Below are 27,819 nucleotides of genomic sequence, written 5' to 3'. Positions count from 1 at the left end.
GCACGGCTCACAGATGTGAACCTGCAGTCAGAGCACAAAGAGAATGTCAGAAGAGAAAAAAAAAACAAGACTAAGCAGAAAAATAAACACCCACCAGCAAACAAACAAACAAAAAACGAGAGCTGCAGATGCTGACTTAACAGTTAGAAATAAAAGATACAAGGAAGACACTGCAAACTTCATAACAGCAATTGTCTCCTGGGAGATTCCGGAGGAGCTTTATCTATTCATTTACTGATATTCCAGGCCATGCTGAGGCTGCACGATCATCAGTAAGAGCAATGAAAACAAAACAAGGCTTTAACAAAGCTTTTCCTTAACGAATGCTAATTATCAACACAAGGATGTATTTTCTTTCGCTGCAAATGATCAGCAGTGCCCGCTGCTGCTGCACAGAGCACTGTAGGTAGTGCCACGCAACATGAACGTTTCTGATACAAACATTCCAGTTACTTTTTGAAAGGTACCTGGATAGCTTTTTAAACAACAGATAGATTTTTGATTCAAGTCTCTTTGAAGGGTCTTAAAGGGTTTGAAAGCAGCAAGATGCTCATTCCAAGGCACAACAATGTTACACACTAAGTGTATTTTGGCCACATAATTTTCATGCCATAATTTCTGTTGATTTAATTTGAAATCACCTGGGCTGTTTTTCAGCAGTTTGAGCTGACAGGCTGTACAGATGACAGTACAACTAAATGGCAGGTATGTGATGCTTCCTCTGAGTCTCTTAAACTGGCATGCTTTGCCTTACTTTCTCTATTCAGCACTTCTACATCAGTGAAATGCAAGCATTTCCTGCGCTTTATGGCAGCACTATGAGATAAAGGCAGTTAAGGACTGTCACAAACTATCACTTGCAATAGATAACACAAATTTGGACAGTTCTGTGCAGTAAATTTGTGCGAACTTCTTCCATTCTTTTCCAAAGCAAACGGGAAAACAAAAAAAAAGCACAAAACCCACAGAAGGTTCACCATATGGATTCCCACAGCCACAGCTCAGGTATACAGTAGATAAAGAGATATACTGTATCTGCCTGTACCATTTCCATTTTATCTGTATAAAGGCACAGCAGCAGTAGTCTGCCATCTGTGCTGGTATCAGTGCACTGCCAACAGCAAAGGTTTACAGGACACCTGGCCAACAAAGAATATGCCAGTCAATGAGGAATGAAAAGATTCAATAATATCATATTTCCACTACAGATATGACAATTTATTTTCTGTCATGAATTATCTCATTGGCCTATTCCTCTCAAGGATTTTCCTCCTAATCTCTTCTAGGCTAGGAAGACCAGTGTTGCTTGAGCTTGTTATCCCCACACCTAGAGAGCACCACACTCCAACTCCTAGCTGCAGCTTCAACTAAGAGAAGTCCAGCTCAGTTCCAGGCAGAAAAACAACAAAATATACATGTATCCCAGAAAACAACCCCCTTCAAAAATCTATACAACATATTGTTATACAAAGGCTTATAATTCTTCTTAAAGTGCTTCCCAAACTTTGACTGTGACTGTCAGCCTCCTCTTCCAACACCGAGGCCCCAGGAATCCACTGACATGAAAAAAAACACCTTCTCATCTCTTTTACCCGGTAAATGCAGCAAACTTTGCTATTTTAAACAGATGTATTACTTAACTAACATGTTTTCATGTTCTTGATCCTGAATGAATTTTGCAGAGGCAGACTTGCCATTAAGCTATCACTTGAGTGAAACTGCTAGCATAAGAAACATTGCAGTTCTGACCACACACTTGCTGAAAACATACTGACAGGTTGCCTGCAGAACTTTCCCATATCCCTTAAAAAATAAACAAAACAACAGTGTAATATTAAACCTACTTTGTTTGTTCCAGTTGTTGGTTAGTTTTCTTTTTCCTTGGAGGCTTCTTCTTTTTTGGTTTACTGGCATTCTGACTATTTGGTTTGTTGTTCACACCAAAGTGTCCTGCTGATATATCACTTTGTAGAAGGTTAACCAAGAGTGGACTGGTGAGAGTGACATCTTTATTGACAGGAAAACCAGGATTTTGTCCACAGGAGATCTGATTCCCATTTGGTGTTCCACTAAACCCAGAACTGAATGGCAGCCCGTGGCCAGAGAAATGACTCCCCGAAGCGTTGTTGTTTCCTTGCATTGCCTGCATATGGGAAGGCACCATATTTGACTGCTGCACAGGAACATCAGGTAACATCTGCGTCAGGTTCACATCATTGTTTGTGGTAGTAGTAGTATCCCCAAGTTGCTGAGACATATGGGGGCCAGGCCCAGTAGGTCTTAAAACTTGCCCTTGTATTCCCATAACCTGAGAAGGATTACCATTCACAGGGCCTTGCTGAGCCATCATCTGCCCAGTGAACTGCACCATGTTTCCTTGCATGTTTGGGGTTGGTCCTCTCATCAGCTGAGCTGGCCCCGACATAACACTGGACTGGTTTTGAGTATTAAAAGGCTGTTTATTTCCTTGCATTTGAGTGGTCATCATCTGTTCCATCATTGAGTTTGGCTGTAACAAGACCTGACTTTGAGGTCCCATCATCTGATTGTGTGTAGACATCATCTGTTGTCCCTGCTGGGAAATCATCTGTTTGGGTGGGGTCATCCTTTGGGGTGAAGGACCAAGATTTTGATTTTGTGGTGTTACCATCATTTGGCCTTGTGGCATGAGCTGAGTTCGAGAAAGTATCATCTGGTTCTGATTCAGTGCTCCCTGAGCCTGAATATTTACCATCTGTCCTTGAGAGGATACAATTTGCTGATGCATTCCCATAAGCTGAGACTGTGGTCCTTGTTGAGGCTGTCCCTGTATGTTGCCCATGTTAACTTGTGGCACTCCACTAGTACCAGCCTGCTGGTTATTCATATTTCCATGAAGTCCCATTAAATTGGTCTGCATCATATTTGGTGGGCCGTGTGGTGCCTGCATCTGATTTTGAGGAGGCCCAGATCCTTGGCCACCTTTAAAGGAAAAAAAAAAAAAAAGAAAAAGAAAAAGCTGGTTAAAAACTGATGGGAGCAATACAAAGTTGTCAAATTTGATGTTGAATAACTACTCCAAATTCACTTTTCCTCTTTTTCAACTGAACTGGAAAATTGGGCTTATTTGCAGTCCTGTGCTATGATATTTGATGCCACAGATAAACACTACTTGTCGGAACAAAAATCACACTAGCACTTCTCAAAATAAACAGCCACACTGGTGCTTCACATGTGCAAGCCACTGCAAAAGGCTCATCACAACTTTCATTTCAATCATTACCTGTACATAAGTTTAAAAATATTCTATAATAGCATCTAACTTCACAAAATAATTCCCAACTAAAAGAAATTTAAAACCTTGAGGTTTTTTCGTAATAGGTAAAAAATAAATACATATACAGTAGTGATGACGGGACATTATCCGTAATCCAGATGAAAGGCTAACAAAAAAACTGTTAAACTGAGATATGTGTTAACTACAGATTTCTTTTTTATAACACTCTCTTTAAGCAAAGAAACTATTTAATAATCTTTTCAAATAATAACAAAGTGCTTCTTCTTTTTCCTAAAATAACACATTACTTTTTTTTAAGGACAAGTTCCCTTTGTGGTGAATCTTCCCTACCCCTTGCCTTCAAATCTCACTGCTAATTCTATTTAACTTCCAAACAGACACTTCTGGATCCTAGTATGAAAGTCCTAAGTAATATTTGAGTTGTTTGGAAACCATGAGCAGCCTCTTGATTTTCTTTTCCTCGTTTAACACTACACGTAGCATACCACTTAGCACTTTCAGGCCAAGCTAGCTACAATACTCTATTACTGCTAAGAATGTAATGTATTGTAATTGTGTTATGTAAGTAGAAGCATCACTTTCTACACAAAAAACAACAACTGAGGAACAACACATTCCAAGCAGACCTGTGTGCTGCACATTTTGACTGGTTTGTAGCTGCGGAGCGCCGCTGTTCACTGGTGTTCCTGGTGCTGTGGAAGGCACCTGACCTTGCATGAAGCTCTGGTTAGCCTGGCCTGCAGGGAACCCGGGAGGGAGGCGCTTCGGCATTCCTTAACACAAGAATTTTCTTATTAGTATGTAGGGAAAGAAGGAAGAGAGAAGGAAAAAAAAGGAAAGAAAAAAAAAGTGAGAAAAATCTGTAATTGGATTGCAGGAGGAATACCTTTCAGTCTGTACTGTCACACTACCGGTTTAGGCAGAAAGTCATTTTTGACTATATGTGAAACCCATTGAAAGCATACTTACAGTTCTTACCTGTGCAACAGTTCTGCCTAAGAAAGCACTGCAAACACTGAAAACACAATTCTGCTTCTAGTTTAAGCAGAAAACTAATCCCATAGAGAAGGGAAAAGTCTGAATTTTCAGAAACTGGAATTTGAAGTACCATCGTTTGGTGTTTCCTTCTCTACTGTAGCTCACCTCTCATCAGGTCCTCAGCTTACTCCATGTAAGCAAATACAAGTATCTTGCATTTTTATGACGTTTTCTCCTCTCAACAAGATCTGCCACCATAACATACCAGGTACAAGCTTCTTAGCACTCCTTCACACTGCTGGTCTACTATGTACAGACTCAAAACAACTTTTAGGCCCACAAGGGCTGAGCTGAAGAATCTTACAGGTAATGAGACAGAACACGGCTTGGCTACCCACAAAAAGACTTGGCTGCAGCAAGTCACAAGTTTATATATGCAACCCTACTGTTCCAATTGCAAGTATTCGTTCAGGTCTCTGCCTGGCACAGTGCCACATTTCAACCTATCAGAACACCACTGCTGTCCCGGGACAGAGCAAAAACTGCACCATTTCTAGCAAGATGAGCAGCAGCAGAAATACCTTTAACAAATCCCATTTCTTTTAACTCACCATCAACTATTAACGCACATCACCTATTAGAAACCCTATAGTCCTGTATTTTCCTGATTCACTATGCACAGCCAGAATTTAACCTTGGCTCCTTCTATGGTTATAGCTTTTTTGCATATGTTAACTGTATTGATTGTGTAAATTCAACTGGTCTCATGTCTACAACTAATACTTCAAGATAATTGAGTTTACAAGTCAAACATAAAGTGCATCTGTAAATATGGAACAAATATTTCAAACAGCACATCACAGGACTATAGTTCTAGTTCTGCAAAACTTTTAGGAAAATTTGGCATGTAGGAGTGCTTGAATTGAAAAAAAGTGTTAAATGTGACATATCTTCATTTGCAAAATTAACTAGGTGAAAAGTGTTGGAACGTATTCATTTACACTAAACCTTTAAATGCAGTGTGGCTTAAAAATGGAATGATACCTAACCATGGGATCACCAGGTCTAAATTGCAGGAAGGACTAAGCATGGACAGAAGCCAGGCAAAAGCCTCAGCAATTGGAAGGCACTGTAGCTTTGTTTAAATCAACAGAATCCTGTCTTTTTAAGACATTTGAGGATACAGCCCACAGCAGGATTACTGATTTTAGCAACAGGGTCTGAAGTGAGTCCAAATAATGTATTTTGATAGCTTATTTGGGCTTTTATTTTTAAGAAAGCAAAAGTAGGATTTTGTCTATAGTAGGTTCACACGGTAAGCATGCATGGATTATGCTATCTAGAGGTCAGAGTTACACTACCCAGATACTGATTCTTGACCAAGGACATACAGCTAGAGAGACAAAACTGTAAGGAAATATGAGATTTCTCAAACTGGCAGCTGAAGACAACAAATGAAGTAGCAAGCGAAAGGCACTGACAGACCCTAAGAACAGTCTGGAAGAGGAAAACCCTAAAACTGAGACAACTCAGATGAATCAAACTGAACCAAATTCAAATGAGATCCACAACACAGACAGCAAAGACACAAGAAACCTGCCTATATCAGTAGGCCAAGGAATGGGTGGTATTCATTACAGCTCATCTGAGCTGATTTGGATCCGCAATGTGAGAACACAGGAAAATAGAATACATACAGAACTGTGCATGTAGGTGGACAAAGAATGTGACCTAGACTTTATAAATAAAGAAGGAAAAGATTTTCAAGACCCAGGCAAGAGCCTGTGCACAGGTATCTGAGAACAGCCATTCAAGAGAAAGACAAACAAATGGAGAGAAGTGCTACAAGTCAGGAACAGCACCAGAAAAGTCACAAGGGAAAAAGGAAGACACGGACACAAAAGAGACCTTAAGAATAATAAATGAAATTCTGCCATTGCTAGAGAAGCCTTCTGAAAGTAGTAAGGCAAAAATGTGAGTGTGCAGGTCCAAGGAAAAAACTAAGGACTACACAACCAAAGATGAAGTTAAAACACCCCTTGACTTTCTCATTTTAGAGCAGGGAGTTCAATAGCAAGGTAGACAGTGCTTCTACAACAAAGAAACTGATGACAAATAAAGACAGGGTCAAGAAGAGACATCCACAACTTAGAAGGGAAGATGCAAAATAATGCTTAATTTCTGTAGCAGAAAACTTAAGTGGTGACAGACAAAGCTGGAGGAAAAAAACCACTTGTTTTTATTGAACTCCCTCCCTTTCAAAACAAAATCTTACCTATTCTGAACTTGCTGTAAGGCAGCAGAAGAACTGCCAAGAGGATGACCAGGAGTCACAACCAACAACTACATACATCGATTTTCTTCTGCTGCGGCCAAGAGTTCACTTCTAGGTTATTAATGCAGCACATCAGGACACAGCTAGGTAGCAGAACTGAAGTTACACTGATGCTAATTGACCCATACTCACCTTACATGTACACAACCTATGTCTTCATTTTGTCTCTCATAGGATGTTTTCAAAAGGAATGGTGACATTAGTTCTAGCCATTTTACATTCTCTTTTATTGTAAAAGACAGTCTCAGTATTTCTTACCTCCTAAGCCAGGGTGTAAACCTTGTGGACCTTGGTTTTGCTGCTGCATCACCATGAAGTTGGGGGGTACGTTCCCCTGTTGCACCATAGGATTACGACTAGGAGAACTGACAGACTGCTGAAATCCCTGGGAAAGCGTGCTACTTTGGGGAGGCCTTGGTCCCATCTGCTGCTGCGTCTGGTTAACTGTTGGAGATGAGGCAGGAGATCCCTGCTGGAAGGAGGAGGGAGAGGAAGCAGGAGACTTGTTGGTCAGGTGGGGTTGTTGTAGTGGTGTAGGAACACGTGAGGGCCCTCCCTGAAGGCTTTTCATTTGAGGAGCAGTAAACTGGCCAGGATTGCTCATTTGGGGAAAGTTTGAGTGAGCCTGGGAAGCTTGCTGGCTTCCGAAAGGATATGGAGGTGGAGGATGAGTAGGAGTTTGTACTGTGGCTAGAGATGGTCTTGCTTGAAGTTGCTGCTGCATTTGTCCAGGCAATGGGGCCTTTTTCCAACCCTGGTTTACTGTCAATGAACCCAGTGCTCCCTGGGTTGGAGGAGGCTGAAGTGCCCCTGAAGGAAGCTGGTTCCAGCCAGGGGGAACCGGAACCTGTGCTGGTGAAGTAAACGAAGGTCGAATACCCTGCTGTGGCTGCTGATGTGGCTGGGGAGGACGTGTCTGCAACTGAGTTTGTTGCTGTAGTTGCTGAAAGTTGGCTGAGTTCATCTGCCTGTTTACAGGAACTGACTGCATTGAATGGAGTTGCGGAGCTAAAGATCCAGATGGATGGTTTTGCTGCTGGATATTTAGCCCAGATAAAAGTGGCTCCATTGCATCTATTAAAATAGCAAAGAAAAGTTAAAATGAAGGTAAATAACCTACTGTAGAAAAAAAACCACCACAAAACAAGGAAGGGTGAATTGTTTGCTTGCATAGGCTCACTCTGCTGAAGTTAAGATCTAACAAATATTCAAACTCCAGTGCTCCAATTCCACCAATAGACAGGACAGACAGCACTCGTAAAGTTTTCAGCATGTCTGGGAATCCTGAGAAGCCAAGTCTTGTGAGTTTATAACCTCTAAAATAAAATGTGTAACTCCATCACACTTGTTCCTACAAACACAAGCTTTCTACACACTTACTGGTAGAATAACACAAATGCTTACTGGTATTATTCCTACAGCAGAATGAAGAATTAACATAGTATCACAAGCTAGTATTCCTATAATATTTATAACATTTATAAAAAATGCTGTCTGTAAGAATAAACACTGCAAGGATCTAAAGGAAAGTGGTAAACACTACTACCACAACCTTATGGAGAAAGAACAATCCCCTCTCTTTTCCTTCAGTCCCATAATCACAAAGAAAATACCTCAACTTATGGATAGGCCCCTCTCACCAAGATCCCCAAATTTTAAGCTTCTAGTCTATATACTCCTACTTGAGAAGCACCTGTCCTTAATCTAGTGCATTTGCTTCCTAGCGGAGATACCTGACTCATTCAACCATTCCTTTCCTTAAGACAAAGCACTGTCCAAACATTGTTACTGGCAGAAGGTACTACACTGCTCAACAAGCGGTGAAGAAAAAGATTAAAGCAACTTGGTGACTTTTCAGGTACCCATACTATCTGACAAACATCAGCATATTAACAGCGACAAGGAGGGCTCTCCAAAAAGAGCAACTCTCAAAAAGGTAAGGGAAAGCTCCATGAAACTCTGGAGTTCATTTACAAGTATAGTCTCAACCTTGCATGCTGAAGGAAAAAATTCCAGGTGAACATTTCTAGGTAAAGACCAGTGCTCTGAGTAATTTTTACCACCTGGCTGTGAAGAAGGTCGAGGTGCTCTTGGCTGCAGCTCTGTACTAGCACCACCTGACACCATAGAGGACTGCACATTTCCACTCTGGGACATCATAACGGCTGCAGCATTGCTCATTCTTATTAAACCTTAAAAAAAAAAATTAAAAAAACCACCACAGCATATTACCAAGTACTGCAATTTTTACATAGAGAAGTGTCAAAAACCAAACCAAAACAAAACAAAAAAAAAACAGCATTCAGACTTTACAAACAGCTCCCCTGAAATAAACAGAGGTCATAGACCTCTGCCTCAAAACTCAGAATCTGGAATAAAACAAGCAGTTTATGGACATACTGAAGTGGAGCCTTTAACACCACATCTTTCAAGGTCTATAAAATGAATCTGCCTACTTACCAACTATTTGAAGCTTCCCTTTCTTGCCTGACTTGGTACCAAGTGACAAGACTGTATCAAAGTTAAGCATTGTAAGAAAGAATGGTTTTAATGTCTCTTTTACAAAGGCTGCTATTTTGTAAAATGGTTTATACTGCTGACCTGATGGTTAAATTGCTATATTTGTATTGTTGACCTGCAGGCAGGAAAGGAACCTCATGATCACCACAGGGCAGATCAGCTTTCCAAGTAAAACTTTCCTGCTCTTTGCTATGCACCAGGATTTATAACTTAACTGTTGTTTGATCAGGTTTATACGCAAGTAAAATCTTTGTATTCATTCCCAATCAACAGCCACAAATGTACCTTAAATCAGCTGTCAATCCCTGCCTTTTAATTGCATGAAGTCCTATTTACTAAGGTACTTAGTTTATCTTGCCTTTTAATTCAGCTATTAAAATAAGTTATACAGTGCTTTTCCTTCAGCTTTTAATAAAATCTCACTTTTATAATGAAATATTACTTGCTGTGCACAAACAAACCTACCATTAAATAAAACTATGCCTCCCCAAGAAACGTAATTCTTTATGATCAGATCTCAGATGATTATCCAAAAATAAAGAGACTAACCATTCATGACAGTGCTTTGTCCTGCACTTCAGGACAGATAACAGATTTCATCTACATCAGCTTACTTTTCTGCACTGAATCAAGGCTTATGCTAATCTCCATAAAAACAGAACACTGTGTCATAATTTCTGCACATTTTAAACTGAAGTCACTCCTCAAGACTAACATGATTTTACAGTCTAATAAAAAAAAGAAAAAGACTCAAAAAAGCCAAAAAACCCATCCCATTCCAATACAAATCACTCCAATGTTAATACGGACAACACAGCCAGTGACTTACACGACATGGGATTGGACAATACAGAAACAAGAAAACATCAATTTAATGGCAACTATAATTGCAATTTACCTTGTCCCCCTTGCATGGAAAATCCAGTTTCCATTCTCACTGAGTTGTTTGCTCCCAGAGGACCATTGATTCGGACATCTTGGCTTCTATTCTGAGCTAGAGCTAAATTGATAGCACCTTCCCCTAGAAGTGATACAGAAGATGGGGGAATTGAATGATAAAGAGGAAAGCAGAAGACAGACACCTTCAAAAGGACATTTAAAATGTGTCAAGGAAGGAAGAAGAAACTTCACCTATAATAAGTACTTCATAAGTTATGCAAAATACCCTTATCTTAATGTTACAATTTTAAGAAAAGACAGTATCATGGCAAGCATTTAAGTGCCTTCAATTTCATCCTCAGTGTGTTCTTGAACAACTGTCCAGGGTGGATATTTCAGTTGTGAATTCCACTGAAAACTTGGTTATAAAAAAGCCTGATAAGAACCGATTGGGAAGGAAAACAGGGCACGTTTTGCTAGTTAACATTCACAAGAACATTCTTCAGCAGGTTTCCTGCTGCTTAGAGGATTTTCAGCTACTGTTTTTATTACTGTTATACCTACCCTCAGAAGAATAAAAGTCTTATGCTCCCTTTCCATATTATTCTCCAAATTGCTGAATTACAAGATTCATAATGTTAACCAAGTACACAAAACCACTTGATGAGCAAATGTATTCATTACAATGCCCAGAAAAACAAATTAAGCATTCAATACCTTCAATCTGAACTGACAGAATCCCCAAATCACGAAGCTGTTGGTTATTATTCTGAGCCAGAATGCGCAGCCGCTCCGCTGCTTCACGGGGTATGTTAAAGGTGACACGCACGCTGTTCCAAGGCTCTACTTTCTGCAGCTTTAGCTTGTTGGATTCTTAAAAGAGAAGAGGCCGGAGTTACCACAAAGTCAATTTTCAAACAAGTATCGTGAAGTAACTTGGCAAAAAAGCACAAGTGAAAACACCCAAACCAGTGATTTGGCACTAAAAATGACCTGTGGCTACTCTCAGGTGCAGGAGAGTTCTCCAGCACAGATGTGACCACAGTGGTACTTTCCAAAAATTGCCAAAATGTAAACTTTTCAAGTTATAGCTAATAAAATAGCCAACACACTCAGTAATATCACTTGAAAAGTGAAATATCCTGTGAAGAAACTACTTTAGAAAGACAGAACATATACTGCAACAGATTTAATAAAACTGTTAGTGTACAAGATGTGTGAAATACCTGAATTCTAGAATGAAACCCTCACATTCATTCTGCAAGATGCTTGTGAAGTGTTTTTTGTAGGACAGTGTCAATGAAGTCTTACTGGTATTCTGTTCACTCCTACCACATTATTCAGTGACTGAACATGGAAAAAAAACTCAAAAACTGTAGCAGAAACCATACTGAAGTTGTATTTAGCTGCAAATTTTCTGTAAGCCTGTTCTACAGAAAACAATTATTTTAAAAGTAACAGGTGGGAACTGACAAAAAAGATAAGCCAGCAATGCTGAAAATGTGTATTTGAAGTGGTATCTCCAGTTAAAACATTCCTATATAATGCTGTTTAGAGTAAGTAAAGGCTAGACTCCTAACACAGATTTACAAGCTTCCAATGTCAAGTTTTTCGACACGAAGTACAGTAAACATTGGCCTAACCTGTAATCAGCTGAGCCTTCATGGTAACAACAGACCTGCAGAAGTTTACTGTCTGTTCCCTAAGAATACGTCATTTAAGAGTGTCAGTAGCTTATCCCTAGTTCACTGAGACCCTTCTGCTGCTGTAGGTGTATTCAGTTCGTCCCTTTTCCACTGAAAACATCCTTAGCAGGACAGGTGACAGAAGTTTAAAACCTTCTTTGCTACAGGTTTGAGTGGTCCTGCACCGTTTCAACACTTTACATATTAAAAATGCATTATCAGTTTCAATACTTCTGCACGTTAGTATCCAATCTCTCATATTTCAAACATCACTTCTGCCAAGTCTAATCCAATATGATTCACTGAATTCTGAATATCCTGTTTTGCTCTGAATCAGCTTAAATAACTCAATAATATCACACTGATCATTTCAAATACACTGATTTTAAAAATTTCTTTTCTGCTTTCTCAGCTGAAGCTTGAATCACGTTCACTAATCCTGCCATTAATATTTATAACAAAGGCAGCATTCAGATGCCTCCCTGTAACAAAGACAACTCCACGCAGACGTGGACTGAATTTGCTCCCATCAAAGTGCTGCACCAGTTACACCACTGTGAGCCACATCATCTTCAACTGCCTGCAGGATACAGGTCAAACAAGGGGGATTTCTTTTTCAGTATATTTGCCTTATCACAGCTTTCCAACATTCCCTAAGACACAATGACAAGGACTCCAACAACTGAAGCTACCAGAGCCAACTGAGTATGGCTAGAAAAAATGGAAAGCCAAGAACAAAGTGACTCAGAAATTTGACTTGTTTATTCAGAACCCAGAAGTCAGTTTTCAGAAATGGTACTCTGCATTATGAAGAAACAAGTAAAGTAAGAAATATTTAAAAATCTAATCCAGAAAATTACGTTTCTTTAAACACAAAGACTGACTGACTAAAAAAGAACAGTGGATTCTTTTTGTACTATGTGACTTCAAAAGAACTTGCAAAAAAAGCAGCATGATTGGGACCAGCAACCTCCAGTTCTTAGGAAAAGCTTGGTTCACAGACAGCAGGAATGAGGAGAGTAGGTTTGCACTGGCAATCGTGTGGCCTTTAGGCTGCATTATATGATAGTATGCCAAGGCAGAGCAGTGCTGCTGCAGTCCTGCACTTCATGATGCTGCTGTGTATACACATGCTGTTGCACTTAAGGCAACCCTCCCTGGTTTACTTGTTTCTGTAGCACACTATACTAATAGCAAGCAGTCACTTGACTGTTCAGTAACACACAACAATCTTTTCCAGGGATCAGAAGAGGGACATTACTGGGCTGACCAGCAGTGGGAAGAGAGCAAATCAGTGATGCAAGCACACTGACACAAACCACTGCACACACCAAGAAAGACTGTTTTTGTGTGAGCAGCTATAATTAATCATAAGTCCCTTTTTAAAGATGCTGAGACAGTGGACAGATGCCTTTTTCCAAATCTAGATGTTCTGTTCCATGCTACTCAGAAACTAGAGAAGCCTGTCCCCAGAGCGGATGTATAGGGCCGTGTGAGAATGCTTCATTCTCCCCTCTTCAGAAAAAAACCCTGGTAGATGAGGTCAGTGCAGCAGCCAAGTGACAGTAATGACTTGAACTGGCCTGGTTATTTCAGAGTGAATCTATTCTCAACTGCAGGGGTTTAAATCAGATGGTTTTGATATTAAAAAGCACATCCTGTTTGGATAAGCTTGGTTTCACTTTCATACAAAAGAGCAATATGTAATGGAGAGAAGTGAAAGAGAAAATACAACACTGGAACTGAATAGGAATGAATGAACTCGCTAATAAGATCAGCTTTAAACAATAAAGTAACTACAGAAACTTGCACTTAGTACCCCGAGAAGAACAGCTCCCAAATTCACTAAGAACAAGCCTAACCAACCATCCAAGAAACCAGAAAAATGTCATCTATTCCTTTTTACAAGCACTCTCATTAAGAGATTAATTATTTTAAGGACAGTTGAAAAATGATGAGAAAATACTTTACCCATATGTAGAAGGCCAGGCACATTCTCCAATATAACACTCAGTTTCTGCTCGAAGTCTCTATCTCCTATATCTCCTCTAAAAGCTACAAAGATTGTGGAATCTTCAGGAGCAGCCTCCTGTTTCATTTCATCTTCCTCCAGTCCAGAATCCAAATCCACCTCTAAGTCTTCCATAGCCGAGGAGTACAAGGAGGCACATGTATCTCCCAGGTTTGGTAGGTCGTCCAAAACCATTGTGTCCAACAGCAGGAGCCAGTCAGACATTCAGAAGATACTTTGAAGAGAGAAAAAGAAAAATTACAGTGTGTAAAGATACGAACAACTGCACTTAACAGTGTGCAAAGAACACTGACAGAAAGCCTACCGGGTTGCCTGGTGTTAGGGTCTGCGAGACAAACAGTGCGACTCCAAAAAGCGTGGCCATTGCAGTGATGGAGCTGTTCGTCCTCCAGAACAAACAGAAGTTGGTGGTTTCCTGACAGAATCCTTCCACGTGTGACTCAAACGGTACTCCAGCTGACCTAAATGATACAGAAATATGAGAGGGTGAATAAAATCAATTACACTCACCTCACGATACAGAGAACAAACAAGAATCCAGTAACAACTCTGTGATGCCTAGCTGTTAGGAAATTGTGGGGCACTCAGCAACATTTTAATTGCAATGAGGGCTGGGGGGAACCACCAAATCTAACTGTAGGGATTGCAGATACTTTGTACAATGAAGCAGAAGGAAAGCCATAGGACCAGAACATATTCAGTAAGACTGACAAGAATTTTACTTGCTCAAGGGAACTCCTAAGCATACACTACTCTGTGATAGTTTAGGTGCTCTCAGCTGCTTGAGCAACCTGAAATGCATTACATCTGTGCTAGCACACAACTTCCCCATCTTCTAGTGGAATTCAGTAAGTCATGTACCTAATACTTCTTGCTTCAATAAATGAACAGTTAAGTTGCAGTTACACGTTACCTAAACGGAAGTACAACCCAAGATAGAAGTTGTCCATACAGTACAGAGAAGAAAAGCAGTGCTTACTGAGATGCATACTGCTCCACTTCATCTGCAGCCATGACAGGGCCACAGGAACACGAGACAGCCTGACCTTCTCTCTGGTCTCACACCCAACACTCAGCAAATATTTATTATATAATTCCAAACATCCACGCCAAGTGCCAAAACCGAAAGGGACCAGTTCCTGACCACCACTGTTATTAACAAATCAAACCAACAGGCAAAGCAGTCAAGACCTTGTAACTCCCAAGCTGTTGACATTCAGCATGACCCACCAGAAGTGCTCAGTTTGGGATGCCATGCCCTCCAATAGGATGCAGACCAGCTTCTAGGCAGAGGTTCAAGTTCCCAACACAGATTAAAACAACAAGTTGGAGATTAAAGGTGAACTGTATATAGCAGCTGAAAAAAAAAAAAAAAAAAAAAAGCCTTTCTTTATAAGAAGTAACCATGTTGGAGAGGCTTAGATTGCATTGAGATTTGCACACCTAACCCAGTGCTCCCCAGCTCTGCAGCAGCAGCAGGCTTCTGGTCCGGAACACTGCTCAAATTTGGGATTGTGAACACAGGTAGTTTTGTAATCCATGGTCTTTTGCAGTCCTGTACTGAAAGTAAAACTACTTCCCATGTATTTTCACAGTGCTCTCATAAGAGCACTTTGTTGTTGTTCCCCAGACTCTTTCATGTTCAGCTCCATTTCTAAACCACAGGTCTGAGCATTCAGCAGCTCCACAAAGTCAAACTCCAGGACCACATTACGTGCCCAGTAAACGAGGATACAACTGATAACCATCTGCAGAGAAGTTGATTTAATTGATTTTCATGCACAAATGAACCATGAGCCTCCTTGGCAGGGCTGGGCTGGTTTCCTAACCACAAACCACCCTTTCTCTTTCTGTATCCCTGTACCATCCATTCCACTTATTCTGATTTCTGAAAGGAAGGAGCTTGGAGCCCAACACCAGGAACAGCCTTAGGGACGGCCGCACCAGGGGCTGAATGAGCACCTTGGAAAAAACAAGTAGCATCTTCTGGAAATAGCAAAACAAATATCTAAAAACCATGTATAACCTTTTCAGAAAGAGAAATATTGGAATAATACACAAGGTTTTAAATGCTCAAAATATGTACAATTACTCAGGGGGAGATGCTTTACCTCCTCTGAGAAGCATGAGTATTTCTGACAATCACAAACACCCAGAAAATCACCTTCTCCTTTCTAAAAATACAAACTCTTCAATGTTATTTGTTTCAAACGTTAGTGTCTGAACTACCTGTGGCAGCTTTAAAGACTCCTCTCCAACATGCAGCTTTGCCTGCTCCTATGCTTAGGTAGGGTTTATACCAACCATGGCAGGAGGAAGCAATGATTTGTGAAATCTTCCTCTTCAGACTGAACACGGCCTGTCTTCCATCCACAAACCAAATGAATCCCAGCTGTATCCCTCTTGCTAACAAATTCTGTAACCCCCTGGTTATAAGGTTGACTGCAATAAATCAGAAGCCTGCCCAGAAGCACAATCAGTGTGGATCTTCAATCAACACTCATCCCTACCAGCCTTCCCATTGCCATTCTCCTCCCTCCCCAAATAAATAAACAAATAAACAAAAACCCTCAGGCCTAAGCACACGCAGTAAAACCCTGGTCCTGCAGCGATGCTGGGACAGCAGCTCTCATGAACAACAGTCACACTGGAATCAATATGCAGAACAGCCTGAGCTGTGGAAGCAGGCAGCCCATGCCTGCAGCAGGAACCCACAGATTCAGCGCCATGTGATGGGACAGTCACATAATCTTAGGTGGGTCCCCAGCAGAGGGGATCAGAGCAATTCTGAGCAGATCTGAGCCAGCCAGCAGCAGCTGGGGAATGCTGGCTCCAGCCTTGTCAGATGGAGGCAGGACAAAATGAGCTGTGTCTTGGTAGCTGTGTCCTAAGACAAGCTCAAATGATTCAAACTTATGGTTATATCCACCTGTTAAGCAGGGCTTGAAGCCTTTCATCCCACCCCACTTGTACTTTGCAAGTCAATTAAAGCACAGCAAGGCTTTTTCCAGCAGCTGGAAAGGGCAAGAGCAGTTCTTTCTCAAGCATGGAAGAGCCAGAAGGAAGGATGGGCTGATGTCCTTCACAAGCAGAGAAGCCAGAAGCTGGCAAGGAGCACAGCACTCATCCACACAGTGGCAATTATTTAAAGCTGCTGAAACCAGGAACAAGAAGAAAAGTTCTCTAGGACAATCAAGTCCTTCAGGGAATCCTGAACTGCCAGTGAGGAGAAAAAGGCTTTGACAGGAGCAAGCAGTGACATAATTTCTGAAGGACGCACAACCCTCCCAGCTCCTGCTTTCATTGAAGAATGTTGCTCAAGCAACTTAATGGGAATAAAAGGAAATTGGAAAGAAACAAAACAACCAACACATCCAGCAGCTCTGACGTTTCCTTGAACCTCGAGGTGCCTTCCAAGCCAAGCCATTCTGTGATTCTATGATTCATTCCATGGTTCATTCACAAAGGGTTTATGATACAAACACCAAAACTACATACTTGTTCTAGGCATTCAAATTCAAATGCAACATATACTTTTACCTTCCAACACAAATTCCTACAACATCAGTTATTTTGAGTCTTCAGTTAATTCCAGGCTGGGAAATGGTACGAAACAGTTAACTCTCAAAACTGACATTCTGAAAGAAAGCCCTAATGTTCCATAAGATGAGGATAAAAAATTACAGAAGTACCCAATGTTCCATAGTGAACACCCTGGTTTTTAAACACAGCTTAGTAGCAAATCCTCACCTAATTTCAGCCAACATAGCTTTATACTACATCCCAATATTAACAGCAAACACTGAGAGCAAGGGTCTAGAAAAATCAACCTTTCGTTACAGGTAAAATCCCGTATATCCCACTGTCTGAGGGGTCCTTTTGGCTGACAAAACAGAACAAGTCGTATCCATACTAATGCCTCAGTTTTCCTCTTTTGAGTCAAGATAAACCCTTCTGGATGTAATTAAAAAAAAAACAAACACACACACACACAAAAAGATAAAAGAGAATAAGAAACTAGCATGATGACGATCCACTGCTAGAGCTACAAGCTGCCTTATCCCAAGCAGACACCTCCAGCTCAGACTGACCCACGCCCACATGAGCACCTCAAAGGGATGTTTACACCACAGATGGGCAATGAAGTGAGGTGAACCACCTCTGAAGCCTGCTCCTGTTCATGGCTTCTCCACAATGCACTCCAACCCTTCAGCATAACGAAAATGGTGGCAAAACCAAATCAGGGGTTTTATAGCATTGTTGTAGTGATGTTCCTTTGAGCAGGTTGTGCGGATGCAGGAAAAATGCTTATCAGTGTGGCAGCGGGTAAGGGAATGAAACTCAGAAAAACAAAGCTGCAATTGGGTATTTTCTACCTAGAAAAGAAAAAAATCCCTTTAAACGCTTCAGTATTGTGCTTGGCATTTCTGCCAGCACAGCAGACCCAATGGAGGGAAGCACTACTCATGCTACATCACATTACACGTGCTTTGCAGCACCTTTCATTGCTACCTACCACTTCTGGACCTCTGGTAACTTCTGGTGTCTTTACACATCGTAACTCAAGAAGCAGTGTAGGGCCAAGCATAGAATCTCAGTGGCTAAAACATGAGGATAAAACTGCTGACTCCAACTGTACTGATAACTACACCATGTAAATGCCATGACCAGACATCAAGCTGACAAGCAAAACCAAAATCTGAAATGTGAAATTTTAATACCATCCACTAAATGTATGTCAAAACTCTAAATGTAGCTCAAACAAACACGCTTCAGCTTTTCCCCCTTTTCACAAGGTGATGCTCCCTGCAGCACAGCCACAGGGCTGTGTGCTGTGTGCCAAGGAGCAGATGGACCACAGTGGGCCAGGCACAGCTGCCCCAGCGGCTCCAGGGCAGAACACGGTGCTTGGGAGGAGGGATGTTGGCTGCTGCTGCCTCTGTTCCCCAGAACACTCAGCAATATCAAAATTGGTTATGGAAAGTCACTCATCAGCATTAGCATGTTACCCCCAGCTTTTCTTACAGTAAGTGATCTGACGGAGACCTTGGGAGCGCTTAGCACTAAGCATGTATCTTTGCAGACAGCAAAGAATCCACGAAGGCAGCCCTGCAAAGAGTCTGATCAGCACAGAAAGGCCGAGCTTCATCTGATGCTTGCCCAAATATCAATGAAGAAAAACCTAAAGGAAAGCAGGCTTCATTTCTCCTGATGCACAGCTTTCCTCTACTCCCATATTCTTCTGCTAAACTTCCACAGCCTTCAGACACACAATGCTTAAAAAAGCGTGTGTTTTTCTGAAAAATGGAAAACTGCAGATTGCTGCAACGTGTGCTATATCTTGAGCCACGTTTAGTGGAATGTTGGTATTTTTAATGCTCTATGAAGCTGAAGTTTATGAGCCATGCTGAAACTCCACAGCGAGAGCCACGCTGCCATGGGCACATCTCTATCTAGGCAACTCATTGCTATTTTGACAGAAGCCAACAGCCTCCATCACCAAGACTGCTTTAAAAATGAAGCCCAGTGCTAACTCCAGAGCAAGCTAAGTAACCACGCAGAGAGATCCCCACACAGAGGCAGACTCCAGGAGGCTCCCAGCCCTCCACGTGAGCCCACTTGGCACTGGCAGTCCTTGCGGAAGCTGTCGGCTGTGCAGTGTAATTAATGTCCAGTGTTAAGGATATTGCTGTTTAGGAGAAATATACCACAGCTTGTAATAGATGAATGTTGTGACACTGCTGTGCAGCTGACAATCTTTCATTAAGGCCCATCAATGCAATTAGCAAATAAGTAAAATGAGAAGCTATTTAACCTTAGATGCATCTTGACTAGAAACCATTTGATCTCATCTTCCAAAGACTAGAAGAACCCTTGTCAAGTAGCAGTCCAGTCGATGCATGGCAGCGACAAGCTTCTTATCTCAAGTTGAACCCATCCCCAACCAAAGCTGTCCGGGCCAACAGCCCCATATGTGGCTCCTCCATCCCAAAATCCTTGCCAATGTTTATAAATGCTGGGAGGACAAGAGCAGGTATTCCTGTGACTCTCAGTCTTGAAGTCCGACTGGAACCTGCACCTCTTCCTTACTGCAGTACCTTTCACTAGGCTCTTCTCCATGTAGTGAAAGACCATGAAATTTCACTACAATTTCTAAAATCCTGAAACACTGTGAAGTGTGAAGAAAAAATGTAAGCATGGTGTAAATGGCTTAAAAGTAACTCCTCAGATACAAGGCACTCAGTAAAGAGAATATTTGCTCTGAAGAGAAAGATAATCAAAATAATCATAAACGCACATTAAGCAGGTATAGCTTTTGATAAAATCGAGGCTGTTCTGAGACTCTCCTGACTTTATGCAGAGGACGTGCTGCGCTCTCCCAAGCTTTTGGCAAAATGAAATCCTGAAAGCGTTAACTATTGTCACTACTGCTATTAAGAGCCACACGGCCTCTATGGTAAAACAGTTGCAACGGAATGCAATGCATTAGTGTAGGATGAGAAGAGAGCCTGAAGAAAACCCCAGAAGGAAGACCTTCCTATGCTGCATGGCTATTTCTAGTCTAGCGCTATTCTTCACTAAGCCTCGCTAAAAAAAGCCTGGCAATGTTTTTGCTTTGAGAGGTTTGGCTCCCGTAGCCACAGTCCCTACACTGTAACTGCTGATTCCCACTTCTCTGCAAAAACCAGCAGGGACCTGACACAACTGTCAGCCTGAGCCCTGCATCTCATCACTCTCCTGCCTTCCTCCCACAGCCTGGAGAGGGATGGAACCACACGAGCCCCAACTCCCTGTTTAGCAGGGAGCAAGGCAAAAATAACTCTTCATGCTTTCCTTGCATTGTGCAGTAAGGAAGGAGGCTTGTGAGAGTGTGCCTTGCACGAGTGCAGCACACAGGAGCTTAAATCCAATGCAGGTTCTCTAAGTACTGTCCATAAATGGAACCCCATACAAGCTCCCAAGTCTTGAAAGGTCACATATATTTAATTGCCAGAAGATACAAAATTAAAATGACACACATAGGACTTGGAGAAGTTAGCAGCATGCACCTTTTGGTGAGAATATCATTCCTTTTCATATGCTGCAGACTTAAAATACAGACTCCCACACACAGCTCACTATAGATACCTTCCTGTTCCAAATTATCAGTTTATACAAGGACAAATTAATTTAGACAAGGCACAGCTCTTCTATACTTTTCAATCACTGTACGAATCTACCCAAAGACTCACTGAAACTGTAGAAGGCAGCAGCCCTCTCAGTCCCAATATGATGGCTCTTGCGCTGTAGAGTGCCCTGAGCACTTCCCTTCCTCTGGCAAGCTCCCAGGGCGGCTGTGCTCTGTGGCAGACTGCCTCTCCTTCTCTTCTCTAAATACATGAATAAGAGTTATTTACTGTGACACAACATCAAGGTCCCTATACGTAGACACCAGAATTCATCGCCTGTTCCTATTTTTAAGTACATCACCACCAGTGTTGTGCTGTTCCAAAGGCAGGAGGGCTGTCAGCAGCACCAACTAACGATACAGGGCACACTGCAAGAGCAGTGAGCCCTGCTGCCCATCAGGCTGATGAAAAATCTACACTCTTGGACCTCTGGAAAGCTTCCTCTACCACCTCTCTGTGCAATCCAAAGCCCAGCCTCTCCTCACTCCTTTCTTTCTGATTAGGTCACAGATAATCATGTCACACACCATCCCAAGGCATACTTTAGTAGCCAAAGGTTTACAAGCAAAGACACGGCACAGGGGCTGAAATGTCACCTGCACGGGGTGGCTGCTGCTGAAGAATGACTGATCTGCTCAGAGGCTGCCAAAAGTTTGCAAACAGGTCAAAGCAAGAGGCAGACAGAACACACAGCAACCACTGCCTCAATAAAGCAAACACGAAAAAAGTTCCATCTGCTAGCCAGATGGGAAATCTGTCACCTGGAATATAATGGTGCATCTTCCCTGCCGCAGGTCTGCGTACGTCTACCATTATTTTTCTTTCCATTTCTGCCTCTTAGCTTTTCCCAGCTCTAAGCCTTCTTTCCCACAGCTTCTGCTCTGGCCAACATTAAGGGTCTGTGTCTGAGCACAATCTCTGCAATTCAAGACAGCTTTAAGTACTGCTGTTCATCCAGTGGGAGCTCCCTGCACACTGTATTTCTCAATAAAGGCTACATGGTTTTGAAAGAGATGCCAACACCAAGTTCCCTGCCCTTCAGAGGGATGCCAATGACCTGTAACAGCTCTATTTCCACTGCAATCCAACCATCACAGCCACTTTCACTCCTCAATGTCCTTGACAGCAAACCTTTTGCTTCTGCAAAACTTATAAATGCATAACATCTATGTATCTCAACTGCAATTCCAGCATCCTTCCAAAAGCAATCAAAGTAGTATTCAAAAACAAAAACGTGCTGTAAATCCATTTGATGATCTAGTTGTGAGCTTAAGATACCTAACATCTGCTATAAAGGTATGCGATCTTTGGCAGTATCACAGCTGAAAAGAACTGAGTGATAGTACAAGTGTTCAACAGAATGTAACTCTTACTGCCTCACATTTCAAATACATAAGCAGATGAAAAGTGAAAGCATTAATACTCCATTTACAAATGCAGGTAGGATCCTGGGTTTCTCACGTTTTCCCATATGTTTTAAGAGAAGCAGCTATTTCTTCACTAGAACAGCATATTACTGCACACTGCCTAACGTAACCAGTGAGTTCCTGAGCATACACACTGGCCCAAGCAGCCCCAGCCCCGGGAGCATGGCTGACCGCGGCTCCTTCCCACGGGGGTTGGGGCAAAGAAAGCAAGATCGGGCTTTCTGAAAAAAAAAAAAACTGAACTTGGATAAAGGCAGGGACCATACCAGGAGTACAAGACCAGAAGCCTTTCTATCGCAACACTCGCGAGTCACGAGGAAATTCAAATAAAAGCGGGGGCTCAAAGAAATGTCAACACACCCTCACTGACATCTTCGGGACACCCGCGCGAGGCCAAAGAACCAACTCCAGAAACAACGCCCGAGCCGACAGCAGGCTTCAGCACGGCTCCTCGAGAGCCGCTTTCCTCCTCCCGGGGCTGCGCACTCCTGGCTGGGCCCGGCCCGAGAGCTCCGCAGGCCGCGGTGCGGCCGCAGCAGCGGGCGGAGCCCCGGGGCTCAGGCCGCGGCCGGAGCGGGGCCCGATGACACGGCCCAGCCCAGAGCTCCCGGCCCGCGGGGACCCCCGAACCCCGCGGCTGCGCGCGGCCCGGCCCTCCCCGAGCGCCGGCCCCACGCCGTGCCGTGCCGTGCCAGGCCCGCCCGCCCCGTTCCGCTCCGGCCCTGACACCGCCGAGCCGCCGCTTCCGCCCCGCCGCCCCCGTCCCGCCCGCGCCGCCGAGAGGCCCTGGGCCTCCCCGCCCTCACCTGGCACCGGTGTCGCCGCTCCGCCGCCGCCGCCGCCGTGCCCGCTCTGCGACCGCGCGGGGGAGGACGGGGACCGCCGGCGCGAGCGGGACTCCGCGCCCCGTGACGGGGGGGCGGGAGGTCGCGGTCGGCCCTGGGGCGCCCGGACACCCTCCGCAGGCCGCCGCTCCGCCTCCCGCCGCTCCGCCGCGCGCCACGTGACCGCCCGCCCCGCGCCACCCGCGCCTGCGTCCGAGCGCGCTTTGCCGGGGGGGCGCTCCGCGATCCGCGCTCCCCTCCATCGCCGCCCCGCACCGAGCGGGCGCCGCCGGCGGCACCGCGCGACCCCAGCCCCAGCTCGCGCACCGGTGGTGGGGGCCGCCTTCCGCAAAGGGTTCGCGGGGCCTCGGCGTCCCCCCGCCCGCGGCGCTGCCGGAGTCGGGTCAGGCCGGGCCGGGGGTACGGCTGGCGCCGCCCGCGGGGCGCTCCGGGGAACAGCCGCCATATTTGCCGGGAGCCCCCGGCCGTGCCCTGGCCCCGCACTCCGAGTGCCCGCGGGCGGTACCCGGGCTGGCACCGACCGCCGGCGGTGAGGAAAGCTCTCTGAGCGTGCCCGAGCCCTGGCGCAGGCTGCGCACAGAGGTGGCGGAGTCTCCTCTGCAGATAACCAAACCCGTCTGGGTGCTTTCCTGTGCGACCTGCTCTGGGAGCCCAGAGGTGCCCTGCAGCCCCCGGCGCAGTGGCCGCGGCAGCGATGCTCAGCCCCAGCAGCGCGGCTCTCAGCGGCTCGCAGCGAGGCCCTGAGCTGCTGGCAGTCCTGCGCGCTTTGCTCACAGCCGGGAGGGAAAGGTGTTTCCTAGATGAAGTCGTAAAAACCCAACAACTCAGGACCCGCGCACAACACTACTAAGACATGATGATTCTTTTGAGTAACGGAGAGTGCTTGGTCCTTGAGAAGGGGAACGGGCACGTGGGGGCGGGGCGGTGGGGTTTAGCACGCAAGTCGCTGAGACCCACAGGAGTTCACGTCATATCCTGCTAACCAGAGTGCATGCGGGGAGTGCTGAGATCTCAACGCGTCGGTGCTGCAGCAGAAAGGTCAGATTTTCTTCTGCCAGTCACCTCTTTCATTGAAAAGCAACCGTCTTCCTCTGGTAAACAAAAGAAGCACATGGCAGTTGCTGTGTAAGGCATGTAAAATAATCAGATTTCCATTGTGGACATACAGCCCTTCAAATATCTGTAGTTGGTATAGCACCGCAGGCAAGTCCTGCTGTGCTCCCAGGGTTGCACAGCCCCCCAGCCATGGGCACAGCCCTGTTTCCTATAGGAGTGGCATGAAAAGAGGAAACCATTTTTTTGCAAAATCCTTTAAATGCAGCTATCCCACTTCTCGTTTGTTGATAGAGCTTGCAATATGGGGGGGGGGGAAGGGGAGAAAAAAAAGGGATTTTTTAAATTGACATGAGTCCATTCCATAAAAAAAACAACAAACCACCATGGTTATTGTATGCCTTACGTTTATACTGAGTATTTTCAGTGTGTGGAAAGCTGCAAGCAAGCTGTTTGTTTACACAGCGTTTGCAGCTCAAACACTCCCTGCTGAAGGACAAACCTTCAGCAGTTCTTTTTAGAAAAGTTGTTCTGCTCTCGTCTCTCTCCATGCATGTTGGCCTCGTTACCTGGGATGTGGGAGCTCCCTGCGCACCCCTTGTGCTGCCTCTCCCCTCATTAGAGAGGGATGAAGTGTGGAGGCACTGAGTGGTGAAGAATGGCTGACGATGGGCACCCTGCAGCACAGCTTGCAGTTGTGCTGACAGTTTGGGATGTTGGGATGTTGCCCTGATGCTGGGGCAGCATGCAGCAGGCTGGGGTACACGTATGTCCCAGGGCTCACTTCCCAGTCTGAAGCCTTGTGAGCTGGGATCCCAGTGAGGAACCCCTCCCAGACCCTGAGAAGTTCCTCAGAAGTGTCAGGAGGTGAGATGGGGCACCAGCCTTGCGCTGGCAGCAAGAAGCAGGGACACATTTGTTCTTCCATTGGCTTGCCAGGAGCCTTTCACATTAGGTGTTTCGGGGGCTTTGTCTTACTCTGCTCACATCTTTAGAGCTGGAAGCAAAAGAAAGCTGAATAACTTCTTCAGTATCAGAGAAGTACCTGCCTTCCTTCCTCAACTTCATGATTTCTTCTATACAAGGAGGGACTTCTTAACCCAGATACATTTAACTTCCCTCCTTATCAGCTTGATCTTCCCCAAAATGTGTTTCTCCACCCAGCACACAGTTAGAGCAGAATGTTCTTGAAGATCCCCCTCCAAATCCCTCTCTGTTTGTCCTCATTACAAATTAGTTCAAGATCACCCCTTTTATTTTTCCCTTGTCTTTATATTATCTATATTAACACAGGGCTTAATCTTGTAAACCACAGCAAGCAATAACAAGTAGAGCATTATTCTCCCAAGACTAAGTTTTTAGGCAGCACAGTATTGATGCAACTTGCTAAGGTTTGCTCTGGCCATCAAAGCACTGTAACTTTCTTACCTGGAGCTGGGAGACTGTGCCAGTCGCCCAGGGAGTCTGCAAAAATGTCCTTATTTCACCAGCAGTTCGCTGCCTTGCACATCCATTTAGTGCTCTGTAATGCCACGTCTGGTGGCTTTTTATCTTATGCTTCTGCACACTTGAAAAATGCCAGGATTCACACAAACCCTGCACAGTTAAAATCAATCCCTTTCTATCAGAGAGGTGGAAATAACTTTACCATGAGTGTGGTAAAGCTGGCCCCTGCGCACCATGAGTGAGACCCGAGGGTTTTCAGGCCAGACAGTCGAGTTCACAGTTATACATTTCTATGTGGCAGGAAAGGAAAAATATTATATAGGAAAGGCAGACTCTTGGCTAGTTTTAGATTTCCTGAACTTAAATATTGACTTGGACAGAATGATTTCTCTTCTAATACTGGCATAGTGCTCACTTAGAGAGAAGACCTGCCATGCTGTCCTTGTAACTACTTTTGATTCCAGTCTGTAGCTATCTAGAACTTGGTTCATCTGTGAGCATGGTGATAGAGAGGTGGGCAGTCGGCTGCGGAGCTCATAGGTAGGGAGGGGGTCCTTGGCTGTTGGCATCCCCTTTTTGGAGAGCCTGGGGCCAGTCCTTGTGGCCTGAAACCAGTAGGAAGGGCCAGACAGGCATGCAGAACTTTGTGCTGGGCAGCAGGCTCAGCTCCCAACCATCTGCATTTAAAGATGCTCTGGCCACTGGAGGACCCTTCATGGACAGTGAGCTTTGGTGCTCCAGCCGTGCAAAACCCTCTGCCCTGCACACTGGCCTCTTTGACTTCCATAGAATCATAGAAAGGTTGGAAAGACCTACGAGATCACCCAGTCCAACCGTTCAACTATCACCAATAGTCCTCACTAAACTGTGTCCTTCAACACAATTCCCAAACATTCTTTGAACACCTACAGGGTCAGCGACTCTACCACCTCCCTGGGCAGCCCATTTCAGTGCCTGACCACTCTCTTGGAGAAGTATTTCCTAACATCCAATCTGAATCTCCCCTGGTGCAACTTGAAGCTATTCCCTCTAGTCCTATCGCTAGTTACACAAGAGAAGAATCCAACCCCCAGCTCCCTACAACCTCAGACAGTCCTCATAAGGCCTGTGCTCCAGACCCCTCGCCAGCTCTGTTACCCTTTTCTGGATGTGCTCCAGGGCTTGGATGTCTTTCTTGCAGTGAAGGGCCCAAAACTGAACACACTTTAGGTACTTGAGGTGCAGCCTCACCAGAGCTGAGTACAGGGGGACAAACACTTCCCTGTTCCTGCTGGCTGCACTATTTCTGATACGAGCCAGGATGCCCTTGGCCTTTTTGGCCACCTGGGCACACTGCTGGCTCATGTTCAGCTGAATATTGATCAGTACCCCCAGGTCCATTTCCTCTTCCATTGGCTCCCTGCCTCTCTGAAAGCTGTCTCTGCCTGACAGAGATCTCCTTTCTCTGGTCAATACACAGATAGATGTCTGTCACTGAAGAAAGAAAGATCTTTTCCAAGCTGCTGGTACGAAAACACTCATGTGCTGCAGGAGCTCTTCCCACTCCACCCAATTCTTCCTAAAACCTTGCAAAACCCACTGTGGTTTTGATGCATAATAAATACTGTTTTGTTGTTCACAAAAGAGAACAGAGTCTGGAGGACCCTCAGGCAGAACCTGGCAGCACTGCACAGGGCAGGGCAAGATTTCCACCCTTAGGAAGGGTGACCTGAGTCTCCTGCCCTGGCTATGGCTGCTCTGCCCTGTGCACCCCTCGCAGCCCCCAGCCCTGAGGCACACAGGGTTTGGGCAGCAGAGAGGTTCAGCTTCCCAGCCCTTCCCCACACCAGGTACCACTGGCAGCACAGCCATCCCATGGAGCTCAGCAGCATTTTCTGTGGTGGAAGCAGATGGGAACAGCACAGGCTCCAGCCTGTCCCCGTGTCCAGGCACTCAGCAGGAAAATGAGGGGAACAGAATGGCACTGTAACAGGGCCCAGAGCATCCTTGGCCCTGGGTGCTGATCATGGCCTTGTCTCTCCTTTAGCCCTTTACACACACTGGTCTGGGCTTGACACACAGAGGTCAACAGAGGTATCTGCAGCTAGCAAAGCAGTGCTTGTTAACTGCACTTATGAATGGCACTGAGCCTATGGGAGAAATCTCTGACTAACTGATCTGACACCTAGTGCCA

General features: G+C 44.5%; 1 protein-coding gene across 8 annotated transcripts in view; it reads right to left on the bottom strand.

The window, feature by feature from the left end:
- Positions 1–23,242, bottom strand: part of NCOA6 (nuclear receptor coactivator 6) — a 41,525-nt gene extending 18,283 nt beyond the window's left edge. For 3 of the 8 annotated variants that reach the window (XR_010623320.1, XM_065754312.1, XM_065754307.1), the window contains exons 1-9: positions 23,109–23,242; positions 14,011–14,167; positions 13,646–13,920; positions 10,707–10,862; positions 10,009–10,131; positions 8,654–8,782; positions 6,849–7,664; positions 3,904–4,050; positions 1,845–2,961 (exon numbers count right to left, since the gene is read on the bottom strand). Coding sequence is in view for 7 of the 8 variants with exons in the window: in XM_065754312.1 (XP_065610384.1) it covers positions 1,845–2,961; positions 3,904–4,050; positions 6,849–7,664; positions 8,654–8,782; positions 10,009–10,131; positions 10,707–10,862; positions 13,646–13,910 (2,753 nt within the window). In the remaining variant the exon portion in view is untranslated. The remainder of the gene's footprint in view (positions 1–1,844; positions 2,962–3,903; positions 4,051–6,848; positions 7,665–8,653; positions 8,783–10,008; positions 10,132–10,706; positions 10,863–13,645; positions 13,921–14,010; positions 14,168–23,108) is intronic. The other 5 variants (XM_065754311.1, XM_065754310.1, XM_065754308.1 and 2 more) reach the window with 4 other exon arrangements.
- Between the last annotated feature and the right edge of the window lie 4,577 nt (positions 23,243–27,819).

This window comes from Cyrtonyx montezumae, unplaced genomic scaffold (genome assembly GCF_038088225.1).
Source record: "Cyrtonyx montezumae isolate F1298 unplaced genomic scaffold, pur_monq_1.0 scaffold_9, whole genome shotgun sequence".
In the NCBI taxonomy this organism is placed as follows: Eukaryota; Metazoa; Chordata; class Aves; order Galliformes; family Odontophoridae; genus Cyrtonyx; species Cyrtonyx montezumae.
The sequence above is the reverse complement of the archived record's forward strand: the minus strand, read 5'-3'. Positions and strand labels throughout refer to the sequence as shown.